Source organism: Ursus maritimus, unplaced genomic scaffold (genome assembly GCF_017311325.1).
Source record: "Ursus maritimus isolate PB19 unplaced genomic scaffold, ASM1731132v1 scaffold_11, whole genome shotgun sequence".
Lineage (NCBI taxonomy): Eukaryota > Metazoa > Chordata > Mammalia > Carnivora > Ursidae > Ursus > Ursus maritimus.
The window spans coordinates 41,459,438-41,472,316 of NW_024423453.1; the positions used below are offsets into that span (position 1 = coordinate 41,459,438).

The following is a 12,879-nucleotide window of genomic DNA, read 5'->3' on the forward strand; positions in this document are numbered from 1 at the left end:
CTCAGCCCGGAGACAGTGTCCTGCTGGGATAAGACAGTGCGCTGGAATCCTGCACGGTGTCCCAGCCCCTGAACCGGGCCGCGGCTGCTGCTGTCACCCTCTGCTGCGGGGTCATCCGCAGCCTGAATATCCGACAAGCTTGGTCACACTTCTTGTTTACATTACCGACTCTTGGCTTCAGTTCACCACACCCTCCACACTCAACTGGGAGCTTCCTTCCGTAGGAACACCCTGACAGTCCCCCAGGGCTTCTTGGCGCCCCTCCCTAAACCACCGCGGGGATCTGTGCTGGCAGAGGGCGTCTCGTTGAGGGCCGATGCCACCTCAGGATGGATGCCTGCTGCCGGGACCCACTGGCCTCGCCCCGAGCGCCGCGTGGCCCCTGGCACCACCCAGACCGAGGCCGGGCGCTGGAGTCTTGGGTAGAGGGTGGAGGATGGGGGTGAGGCCAAGGCAGAGCCAGGGCCACGTGAGAGAGGTTTAGGAATGTGGCAGAGGGATGTTAATAAATGCCCATGTATCTGCGTAACTGCGTGTTGCTAAAGCCTGTGGGGTAATGTTCTGTGCTCATTTTTAGCACAAGGAGGGACTCCACATTTACTGTGTGTGTCCCCGTGCTCAGGCACTGGGCAGGGCAGAATCCAGTCGAGCGAGATCACGTGTTCAAGTGTGTAGCCCAGTGCCTGGCACGTAGAAAGCCACTCAGTCATAGCTCTGGTGATTTTGTGTGCCTTTGCGTCGACTCCTCCCAGCCACGTTGTCAGATACTCCTCAGGGTACAGATGGGAAACTGAGGCTCACGCAGCTTCGCTCGAACTCCACTGGTGTGTCGCGCAGTGGGTAGGCCAGAGAGGAAGGTGGATTGCACGTGACTCGTCTGAGCCCAGAACAGTTCCTTCTGCTGCACTCCATTGCATCCCTTTGAGGAAGGAAGGGCAAAGGTTCTCAAAACCCCGCCTCGCACCGCGCCGCCTCCCAGCCTTTTCATCGCCCCTGCTCCAGAGCAGAGCTCCGGTGTGTCACTGGAGTGATACGGTAATCTTATCAGCATGTTGAAAAGTAGGAGCGGAAACGGCCCTTTTCGGTCATGCGTTCTCAGCTGACAAGCCAGCAGAAGGTTAATTTGTTTCCAGGATTTCTCTGCCCTTCCCCACAAATCTTTTATCTGGCGTGTTTGTTCATCTTGCTTTAAACTCGTGGTTAAAACTTGCAGAGGAAGAAGGCAGACCCAGAAATAAAAGCACTGGGAGGGGGTTCTTTGTCCTGAAAAGTATTCCTGTGGCCAGAGAGGGGACAAGGGAGAGGCTGGAATAGGAGCCAGGTGGATGGTGGAAGGGAGCCCAGATGCTCCCAGCGAGCCCTTCCCTCTCTCGGGACTGGTGCCCCATCCCTGCGTCCCTGTCAGGGTTAGAGGGCTGGAAGGTGGTAGAAATTGTCTGTTCTTTCTGGCAGCAGGTTGGTTGCCTCCTCTGACATTTTTATCACGTCATCCCAACCTTCTATGCCAACTCTGCCCCTTGGGGGTGGGGGATGACAGGGAGGAAGCCCCAGGGTCTTCCTTTGGGTGAGTCTGTTGGTGGGAAATCTTGCTACTTCGAGGCCATGTGAGTGGAATTAGATGGGATGAAGGAGGTCTGCCCTTTGGAATGTGCGAGGCTTAAGGAGCATGCTGTTTGCTATTAGGACAGAAACCGGGACAACCAGGTCATAATGAGAGTCACTTGGCTCAGCCAACAAAATTATGCCTAACAATGTGTGATAAATGCTTTTTGATGATGATGAGAATGCACAATAATTACAGGGTTTGCTCACCTCCCTTTTTTACCTCCCTACCACTGTGAAGGTACAGTAATCCCTCTTAATGAACATAAGTCTCGTTTTGAAATGGAATTAAGAACTGTAGACATGGCATTTAAATTAAATACTATCTTTCCATCACCGTTCTCCTGAAATCCATAAACATTTTTAGTTCTTTATGTAAGTGAAGGAGATTAATCATTTTCCGTTACAGTCGAGCACGTTTAATAGAAATACCTACCAAGTTTATTTAGCACGACCTATCCTTACGCTTTCGACAGAAAGTTGTGCTGTTATTTTCAGAAGCTTTGCACATGCTGCATAGATGGTCTTATAAAAGGTACAGCCTCACTCTGCCCTTTCCATATATAGTGAGTTGCTACACTCCAGTTCAGGAGGGATCAGGACCCATCCTGTGGTTTTCTCCATTCAGCAGCTAGGCGCTGATTCGGGTTTAGCTAAAGCAGAAATTCCATCTGCCCTTAAATTGAGTATGACTAAAAATGGTACGTTCGGTGTGGGGCCCTAAAGGTAGGGGAAGTAATGCAATTCTATAAATGGCTATTTTCTGCCCATTAAAAAAAAAAATGTAGCCTTAAGCATCAGCCTTAAGTCTGGGATGTGTAGCTGTGCTGTGACGTTTTGTATCTTCAGGTAGTTAATAGAGATACTTGTTTCTGGATCTTTGCAAATGTTCCCTCCTCTGGGTTTTTGAAGTAGCATTTTCTATTTTTCAAGACACTGAAAAGTCATGTCGTTCTTACGGGCACCTGCCATAATCCCGGGGACGGAAGAGAGTAAGCTTTGTAAAGAGTACTGAAAGACGGAAGGTGCTCGTTGGCAGCAGTTAGCTGCAGAGGTAGGCTGATGCACCGTAACGTGTTCTTGTTGGAAGATGCTCCATGACGGTGGGTGTAGAAAAGTTTCTGCCATTGGGCCGGTCCTGGTCTCGGCATGAGGGAGGCACTGATTGGCTCTCATGAAGTTTGAGAACTTTCTCTTTGCTTCCAAACCCACCTGCTAGCTGTTGGATTTCTTTTTTTTTTTTCTTTTTTTTTTAATGATTTTTTTATTATATTATGTTAGTCACCATACAGTACATCCCCGGTTTCCGAAGTAAGGCTCGATGATTCATTAGTTGCGTATAACACCCAGTGCACCATGCAATACGTGCCCTCCTTACTACCCATCACCAGCCTATCCCATTCCCCCACCCCTGCTGTTGGATTTCTGTGTCAGAACTTTCCCGTTTTTCTTTGCTACGGTTGAAAGAATAACTTTTAGTGAGTTTAATTTTTTACAAGAGCAATCCATGTTCATTGTAGACATTTAAGGAAATAAAAATGAACAGCAGAAGAAAATAGTAATCCTATTACCTTTTGTAGGTGGGGCCTTCTAGTCTTTTCCCCACACCTGTGGTGTATGCATGGAGGGTGGGGGTCGTAGTGGACGCTTCTAAAAGTTCTCGAAATGCGATCTGACGTATATCCTGTTTTATTACCTGATCTTTTTCATAGGGAGAGGTCTTGACATTGACCCCTCAGCTGCTTAAGCCATTTTCCTTTTTCTCTTCCCACTGGAGAGCCTGTGAGTCCTGCCTCAGCACACAGGAGCCCCTTGCTGTGAGGCTGTTCTGTGTGGAGGGGGATTTGGCCACAGAAATGTCTGTTAACCCTCCCCCAGTCTGAGTATTTTATATCCAAGATGCCCAAAATGTTAAGATTTTTTTCATTAGGGACCTAGAAGACTGTGTTACAATGACAACCCAGTGTCCTCTTGCTTGTCCCAGTGATCTCCCTTCCAGATTCTAACTTACAGAAAATTTTCATCTTTAGAACTGACCCTTCAGGAACCTCCCTGAAGATTCCTGTGGCTCCGATCCTCCGGTTTGATTGAGGTTGTTTATACCCACACGCATACGCAGCTCTTCTCCTCATTTGTTTGGTTTTTCTTCTTTCAAAAAACAGATGTGATGATTTCCTTCTCTCTCTTTTATGGGGTCTACATTTTTATTAATTTGAGTTTAGCACTGAAATCTTACTTTCTTACAGGGATTCTAAGAGGAAATTTAAAATAATGCTACATTTTAATCACAGTTTCTTTTTTCCTCTATCCTCTTTTCTGTTTGTCTCTTAGATAAAGAAATTGAAAACATTCAGTGGAGATGTGTCCAAGCTGTCCCTGGCAGACTCCTTTCTGCATTGCTTGGTTCAAGTGCCAAAGTAAGGATGACATCACTGTTCTTTACAGAGGAAGGTTTTAAAATCCGTGACATCAAATGCTACAGTTTTACTTTCGATTTTTCAGCTATTCACTTCGGATTGAAGCCATGGTGCTAAAGAAGGAATTTTTACCTTCTTGTTCTTCTCTGTACACAGACATTACAATTCTCAGAACTGCTACAAAAGGTAAGTGGATACGTGATGCTTCATGTGATTTGTTTTTATTAATTTTGTGCTAGTACTTGATTTTAGTTTTTATTCTTTTTAGTAAGCATTCTTCTCTTCATTTTTAAAATTAATTTAATTTTTAATACCAGTGTAGTTAATACACAGTATTATCTTAGTCTCAGATGTACAATACAGCGACTCAGCAGTTCCACACAGCACTCGGTGCCCATCGCGGTAAATGCGCCCTTCATCCCGTCACCTGTAGCCCCCCCACCAGTTTGTTCTCTAGAGTTAAGTCTGTTTTTTTGTCTGTCTCTTTTTTTCTTTGTTTTTGTTTCTTAAATTCCACACGTGAGTGAAATCATATAGAATTTGTCTTTCTCTGACGGGCTTATTTCACTTAGCATTATACCCTCTGGGTTCATCCATATTGCTGCAAATGGCAAGATCTCATTCTTTTTTATGGCTGAGTCGTATTCCATTGCATGTATACACCACATCTTCTTCATCCATCCATCCATCGATGGGCACTTGGGTTGCTTCCATATTTTGGCTATTGTGAATAATGCCCCAATAAACATAGGGGTGCATGTATCCCTTTGAGTTAGTGTTTTCATATTTTTGGGATAAATACCTAGTAGTGGAATGACTGGGTCATATGGTAATTCTATTTTTAATTTTTTGAGGAACCACCATACTATTTTCCATAATGGCTGTGCCAGTTTGGTGGGAGTTTCTTTTAAAACAAATTATTCAGTTAAAACGAGAAATGCAAAGTCCTAATTCTGATACACCCTAAAAAGGGAAATGAGATATTACCTGGGATGACAATTAAGGCTTATTTCCATTTACTTTCCTCATAATTAATCAATTGATTAATTGACCAATTAATTAATTAGCATATTATCCTCCCATAAAAGAAGATTTCTGTTACCCCAAGCTACAGAGTTAATCTTGCTGGTTGCAGCTCACTCTTGTTCAGCTTTCCGTGTACATGCAGTGTGTGTAGTGTCTGTGAACGTGCGTGCGTGTGTCTGTGAACATGCGTGTGTGTGTGTGTGCGCGCGCGTGTGTGCTCGAAGCCTGAGTCCTTAGGCCAGCTGCATCCTTCCTCCCACCCTCTGGACTCCGGTGCCCAGGACCTGCTTTTCCAGAAGCATCACTCCTTTCCTCCGGACTCCTGAGCATCTGTCGTGTGACCCTTCTGCGGGTTCCTGATGGTTCTGCTGTTTTCTCCCACCTGCTTCCCCTCAAGTCTCTATCTCCTGGTGGACTGTTTACATTTGAGAGGGGCAAGTCTGTCATTTCCATTTCTTTGAATGACTTGCTTGCCCAGCTTGGGTAGACTCTTGGGAGCTGCTCTCCTGTCTCCCTGCATCGTGATGGGGTTTCACCCTCAGGCATTTACGGCGCTGAGCCAGCAGGCCTAGCACATGTGCGGGCACTCCTGGTCTCCAAAGCAGAGTCTCTGGCGCTCCCTGACCCTCACATTCTCCAGGGTTTTCAGCACCAGCCGGATTTCCTCTGGGTGGTTTGGTGGATTTCTAGTTATTATAGAGCTGTTGATTCCTATTTGATTTTCCTGTGTAGTTGCTCTGGCCTGTGTTGAGATAAAGTTTTGCTCTGCAACCCATCGTGTTTTCTTCAGTTTAGAGAGGAGACTAAGAATTAAGGGCAATTCTTCTTCTTTCAATAAGGAGGCCTTCTAAAATTTCTTCCTACACACACCAGGGCTATTGGAACAACTTTGGAAGGGCCGTGCCGCCTGTTCGCATCGCGTGTTGAGCCGTGCAAATTCGTGGGCACGGTGGAAACGTTTCTTATCTGGTTAACCTTCAAATACTGGCCGCCTTAGATAACATAACGCAGGCAGGGATCCAAGTGTAACTTTTTGAGAGTAATACCACACTTACTGGAGAATAGGAACTTAAAAAATCATAGGTAGCTTCTTGTGATCTATACATACTGTCAGTTGAATCATCATCAAACTTTGCTCTTAGCTTTTGAAATACATGAACAGTTTTTAACGTTGTTAATTTGCATAGATGTGTACAGAAGCTTCTTGTTTAAAGAACTAGTTTAAAGGTATATTACAATGATAAGCTGCTTTGTAACCTTTAAGCCAATCCAAATGAAATGTGTAGTTTTGAATAAAATGGGACAGAGTCTCTGGGTGCCTGGCCCCTAAGGGTTAGTGCTTTGCAAATTATTTACATGTCATCCCAGCCTGTTTATTTTTTATCTCCTCATAGCTCGTGGACTGAGCAAAATGTTGCTCTCTGTTAGTTTTCATATTCTATAAATATAATCTCAAAAACTAGTGGATGTAAAGGGAAAAAAAATAAAGAATTGCTGAGAAAAAGTTTGTTCCTATAACACAGTTACAGGAACACAGTGCTGCTTTTCATCAGGCCTTTGCATTTTCCACTCCTGGAAACTTTTCCGTATTGAAGTGTTTCGTGACACTGAAGCATCGTACGTATTTGGTTCCCAGTTAAACACCAGGACACGGATTGCCAGTCGCAAATGGCTCATTAGATGCACCACAGAACGCGCCGCTCGGTTTGTGCTTTCCAGTCTTGATACGCGGTTTAGGGTCAGAGCTCGCTTCGGGCCCCCTTGAACTTGGATGTGGTGGCTGGTGTGTGCATTTAAGCTGAAGATACCGTGGTGTGTTCTTTTTTGGCAGAGCTGATGTTGTGTGAGGAGCTACATTCAATATTACACTTGGTGCTGCAGGCAGGGAATATCATGAATGCAGTAAGTAAAATTGAAAAAATTAAAATACTGTGTTTCTACGTTGATTTGTCCGTCCAGAGGTATATGTATATATTTTTTCTTTTGATTTGTTTTCTTTAGGGAGGGTATGCTGGCAATGCAGTAGGATTTAAACTGTCTTCTTTGCTCAAATTGGCAGACACAAAAGCAAACAAACCTGGGATGAATCTTCTGCACTTTGTTGCACAGGTATGTGGAAGTGGTGAACTCAGAGAGGATGAGTGTGAATCCTCCCTGGAGGTGGGGAGGTTTTTCCCCGGTATTAGGTGGCATCACACAGAGATAGGAAAGGACGTGGTGGGCTCCGAGAAGGCTCTGTTTGCAGAAGCACTGTGCAGATTCCCGAGCTGAGCTGAGCTGAGCTGCGCCTAGGGTTGTAGGATAGGAGGGAAGTGGAGGGTTTGGGGGAGGCAGGGGTCAGGGTTGGGGAAGCCCGATTAGGAAGGAACCACATGCTAAACACTGAGGAATTTGGATTCATGCTTTAGCAGTGGGGAGCCCACGGAAGTTTTTGCAAAGCATAATGGCCTGACCGGGTTGGCTTTGTTTTTAGGAAAATAAGGCAATATGGAGGATGGGCTGGAGTGGAGAGAGAACTAGCAATGGGGCAGCTCTTGACAGAAGTTGGCTCTGTTTGGCAAGAGCTCAGAGTCAGAGTCATGGCCACAGGGGTGGGAAGCAGAGGCCTGGGTGCCGAGACCTTCCCAGCGTTGGGTTGACTAGATTTGTGACTGGTGATGTGTAGAGAGAGGGCCAGGGCATTCCATTTGTTTCCTTTTGTGAACTCTGTGTCGGGGTGCCTTGCCACAAGCACAGGGCTTGGGGTCTGCACCCTGTCACTCCGTTTCTGACTGGGGCTTTGGGTTACCAAAACAACCAGTTACAAAGGAAAAAAACAGCCAACGACCGTTGTCGTTCAATTATCTCAAATGACGAATTATACTGCTTTGTTTTTCCTTCGTTGGATCACCTTTGTTGTTTTGACAGCGGTCACACAGATGCAGCTCTGAGCTGGGGAGGGAGCCGGGCTGGTTTCCAGTGTGAGCTTCAGAACAGGACAACTGGGGTTCTGACACGTCCTTTATCAGCTGTACTTCCGCAGACAAGTTACTTAAACATTAAGACCTTCAGTTTCTACCTCTAATCACGGGGCTAGGGATAGTTCAAAACAGGTTACCAAGAGGACTGGAGGGGATCGTTGCATAAAGTGTTTGGCCCATAGCAAGCTCTCCGTGAGTAACACAATTATTACTGCGTTCTTCAGAAGACAAAGGACCTGCTGAACTCAGGGCTCATTTGAACGTTCATTTTCAGGGCATTGAAACCAGAAATTGTGTTCTTATCCCGTGTGCCTTACAGCTGGTCTTCTGGCAGTCCCTTTGGAGCCAAGTAGCCGGGTGCTCTGTGTAACTCAGTCCCTACCCAGAGAGGGGGGTGTGCATTTCCAGAGTTGGTAATTGCTCCCTTCCTATCCACCCTCCTTGTAGCCCCTGAACAGGGGAAGAATCCAAACGCTTCCATGGCTTCTGCAGCTTCTGATTAAACTCAGTTTGCAAACTGGTGTAACAGCTACAGGCATCTCGGTCATTTAAAGGCGTACTCATAGGTATGGGTGGTATTTAAGCAGGATTTATTGGATTCTCTCGGGAACAATGGGCCCTGCTAAGCCACCACCCACTTCCATTGAGTGTGTGTGCCCATGAATTGTATTTCACGTCAGGATCGGTCGCTCTGAGAAGTTAAATACATCTTGAGAGTAGAGCAGTTCTGGTAAATCTTACTAACTGAGAATATCAGAGTTCATGTTTCAGCGAATCACTTCGAATGTATCAAGCCTAAAACCAAGAACTTTAAGGTTCCTTTCAGCCTTGAGATAATTGTTTCCTTCCAGTTTTATACATATAGTGAGAGAAAATTCTGTTTTTGTTCTAGGAAGCCCAAAAGAAGGATGCCGTTCTTCTAAACTTTTCTGAAAAATTGCATCATGTTCAAGAGGCTGCTAAGTAAGCAAAAAAGACTGAAAGTGAATTCTGAGAATTCATGGTTTTGGGTTTCTTTAGGCTACTCTTTAGATCTATTTATTTGAAAGAGCATGAGCAGGGGAGGGGGCAGAGGGAGAAGCAGACTCCCCGCTGAGCAGAGAGCCCAATGTGGGACTCCATCCCAGGACCCTGGGATCATGACCTGAGCCGGAGGCAGACGCTTCACAGACTGAGCCACCCAGGTGCCCCTAAACTACTTTTTAATGAAAACTATTGAATATTTTATAACTTTATAATATTTTATAACTTTAAGAAGTTTTGTCTTATTGAATTTTCAAACCTTTTATTTGCTCATAGAGGTGTGTGTACACCTTTGGAATTTGGGAGTTTTGAAAAATTAATCTTTATTTTTAATCTAAAAAACACTGTTGCAGTCTTTTCTAATGAATATCATCAGTGTAAAAACAATACGGATTAAGAACTTGAAATCCCTCCACACCCAAAAGATAGAGCTCAAACAACACAGCCTTTTACCTTGAGAGTTGGTATATATCAGTCAAATTTCCAGGGCCATTTCCTTGTAGAATCTAACATGGTACATTTATTTTCTATTGCATTAGAAGAAGTTGGAACCGGACCAAGGGTTGTGAAAGGATTTTGTTTTAAATTAGTCACTCAGCCTTACAGAGAAAGTATCTACCAAACATAAAGCTGTGTTTACATCACTTAATTTGCTTCTGATCACAGTATACATGTGCGTTTTAATGCGGCTATAATCTGTGTGCGCGAGCTATTTTGAGTTCCATGTTTTTAAATTTACAGTATGTATCCATGTATCCAGTGGTATATGTTCGGTAACCAGCTTTCCCAGAAAGAAGTCCTGATTTGTAGCATTTGCTGATTTCCATGGTGTAAATACTGCTATCATGGCAGATTTCAAGCCACCAATGTGGCCTCACTGAGTGGCAAGTTGGGGGGGGGTGCCCACACCCACAGGGCCTCTTGCGAGCTGGCTCCCGTGAATCACGTCAAGTCCTACACTTGCTGTCTAAGTGATGATACCCGATAAGGATAGCTGTGAACCCCATGCATAAATACACGAACCATAGCTTTTCAAGCTAAGCCCTGTCATTGGCCAGTGTCTCAGTATTATTGACTTTGAACATCTAACCACAGATCACATGTCTGTCCCAAAGTGAATTTATGAGGCCAAAGTTGTGAACAGTTCATAGTTGCCATTTACAGATTTTCAGGTTATTCCCCCCAAAGAACGAGCATCTTACAAGATATAAACTGTTCTGGTTTAGAATTTCTTTCTTTTTTTTAAGATTTTATTTATTTATTTGCCAGAGAGAGAGAGAGAGAGAGAAGCAGGCTCCCTGTTGAGCAAGGAGCCAGATGTGGGGCTCAATCCCAGGACCCCGGGATCATGACCTGAGCCGAAGACAGACGCTTAACCATCTGAGCCACCCAGGCACCCCTGGTTTTGAATTTCTAAAATTCGTGTGGGAATATTTTTTCCTCTGACTAGTATAGAAATGTTACTAAGAAGTATCTATACCAGTAGAGAGGTGTTACTAAGAGATATCTATGGAGAGAAATAACTGTTAGATTTTGAGCTGACATTTCTGGTCAGAGGTATCTGGGGAAGTTTAGCGAGATACTGTCTTAGAAAAAAAACCTGTTCGGTAAAGTTTGTTTATATGAAATGGAAGGTGAAGTGTCCTGGTGAAGTACAGACAGATCACAGGGGGGTGCCAGTGACCAGTGGAGGTGGCAAACGTCACTGCGTGAAGAAATGTCAGAATTCACAATGGAAGCATGAAAGCATTCTAGCTTAGGAGTTCGCTAAGTGAATTCCCCTTGGATTTTAGGCTTCACCTATTCAGTTTACCTAGTGACAGAAGTATCACTCTTGTTCTCCTAATCTTGATTTGACTTATGTAACAAAAGCCTTGCCATCAGTCCCTCCAGTTCTTCGCAGAATTGTTAGCTGTGTGTTAGTTCTCTCTACAAGACCGAGGGCCTACTCTGGCTGCCGTGGCAACACGAGGTCTGCTTAGTATCTCCTCATTGCCCTGAATATCTACACCGCCTGGCTTTGCGTGAGTTAGAGCTTTTGTATTCGTGCCAGAGGAGAGGGGGAGTATCTGAGTCCTGCTGGCTTTTATTTTGCAATGCTTCCTGCCCAGAGGTGTTCAGACCCTTTATGGACAGCTTTACAAGGCTCCCCAACAAGGACAAGGTTACAGCCTTCTCTCTCTGAACCAGTGTGTCTCTAGGAAGAAACGGACTCTGTAAAAAACGGGCAGAAACCCTCAATGTGGTAAATGCCATCACAGTAGCTCTGCCCTCCATTTCCAGGTCTGACCAGCAGTTGGTCTTGTTTGATGTCCCCGCAGGAGACATGGCTTCCCTGTGCCACCTGCCCACTGCCCCTTTCCTCTCGTAGATTATCCCTGGATAACACGGAGGCAGAGCTGCACTCGCTCGTTACCAGGACGAGATCTCTGAGGGAGAATATCCAGCGAGATGGTGAACTTGGTCTGCAGATGGAAGATTTCCTTCAGGTTTGTGGGTGACGGGCGTCCGTCTCTCCCATCTCGGCTTCAGCAGCACCTGCCGGGGCTGGTTCAGTCCGCACGGCTTTGGGGAGGCAGCTATTTCCCATTCATGTTTTTTCCTCTGGGTCAGTAGTAAAAGGAACTGTGGATTTCAGTGCCCTTTCTTTACGGGGTTGGTTTTCTAGCGGGGGCTGTCGAGTGTGGTCCGAACGTGAGCTGGTTGTGGAGGGCTGGCCTCCGTGTCACCGCGCGGCCGACGACATCACACCAGGCTGCAGCGAACCGGTATTGGCCTAGGGAGCTAACACTTGGCAGCAGGTGCCTGAGCTCAGGTTGTGCTTCTCACCACGGTGTAGGCGTTCCGGCCTCCTAAGCACACTTTCGGGCGACAGGACGTAGTTCCCCAGAAATCGTAGACACTGAGAACTCGGGCTGTTGTTCCTTCGCTTGTTTTTATTGAAGAAACAAGCTGCGTTTTGGCAGGTTTTATAATGGGAGCGGGAGCACACACGAGAGCTGTGCCTATCAACACCCCAAATACATCGGCCCCACAGGGTGTGTCAGGAGCTGCTCTGAATAACATCAACAAGAAAACAGCAGAGTGGACATGTTTGTGACAGCTCATTGTGACTCACTAATCACAGAGTCTGACATACTTCTTTTATCTTCCTTATTTGAAAAAAAAAAACCGTGGCAGCTTTTCACACTTTCAGTCGTCAGGGGAAGTGGCCGGCTACCTTAAGTCTCGGTGCTTCAAGCCTTGCGAGGTGGGGTGTGCGTGGCGGGGCTGCCCGTGATGCCAGGAACGGTGTGCCCCGAAGGTTGTACCAACCTAAGCTTTTACTTGTCGACTCGTAATTAAGCTACAGCACGTATTACACGTTTCAGCTCCATCGGCAAACGTTTTGTTTGGCTCTGGTGGGAGTTTATTCTTATTCTTAAACACGTGTTCTGTATTTTCTTTCAACTATAACCAAACAGATACTCTCTTTAACATGCACAGATTTTTCTCGAAGTGAAACAGCAAAGCAGACACCACCACACAGTCACCTGGCAGTAGGGCACAAAGTACTCAGCAATAGGCACATGCAGACAGATGAGGGAAAGCCAGAAACTGAGGGAGAAGGCCCGTCCCACAGTGAGATGAGAATTCTGGATGTCTCCTTCCCTGGCTCTTAAATTAAACATTAATACTTCATGCTACACAGCCGTACAGAAAGGCTCAGGATGAAAAACAGCTCTGTCCCAGCCGCACCCCTGGACTGCGCTTTCCAGGCAACCGTGTTTTACCTCTGGATGCTGCTTTCTCCTGGTCATTTTTATCTGTGTAAATAAAATGTCCACACACAGCTATTTATTTTTCTTTTT

The 12,879-nt window shown here is 45.6% G+C and overlaps 1 protein-coding gene across 1 annotated transcript in view; it reads left to right on the plus strand.

The window, feature by feature from the left end:
* The window catches only part of FHDC1 (FH2 domain containing 1), a 38,341-nt gene that overhangs the window by 16,441 nt on the left and 9,021 nt on the right, over positions 1-12,879 (plus strand). Inside the window, exons 5-10 of the mRNA XM_040626367.1 lie at positions 3,934-4,019; positions 4,105-4,205; positions 6,877-6,947; positions 7,047-7,154; positions 8,898-8,968; positions 11,400-11,517. Of these exons, the coding sequence (XP_040482301.1) occupies positions 3,934-4,019; positions 4,105-4,205; positions 6,877-6,947; positions 7,047-7,154; positions 8,898-8,968; positions 11,400-11,517 (555 nt within the window). The remainder of the gene's footprint in view (positions 1-3,933; positions 4,020-4,104; positions 4,206-6,876; positions 6,948-7,046; positions 7,155-8,897; positions 8,969-11,399; positions 11,518-12,879) is intronic.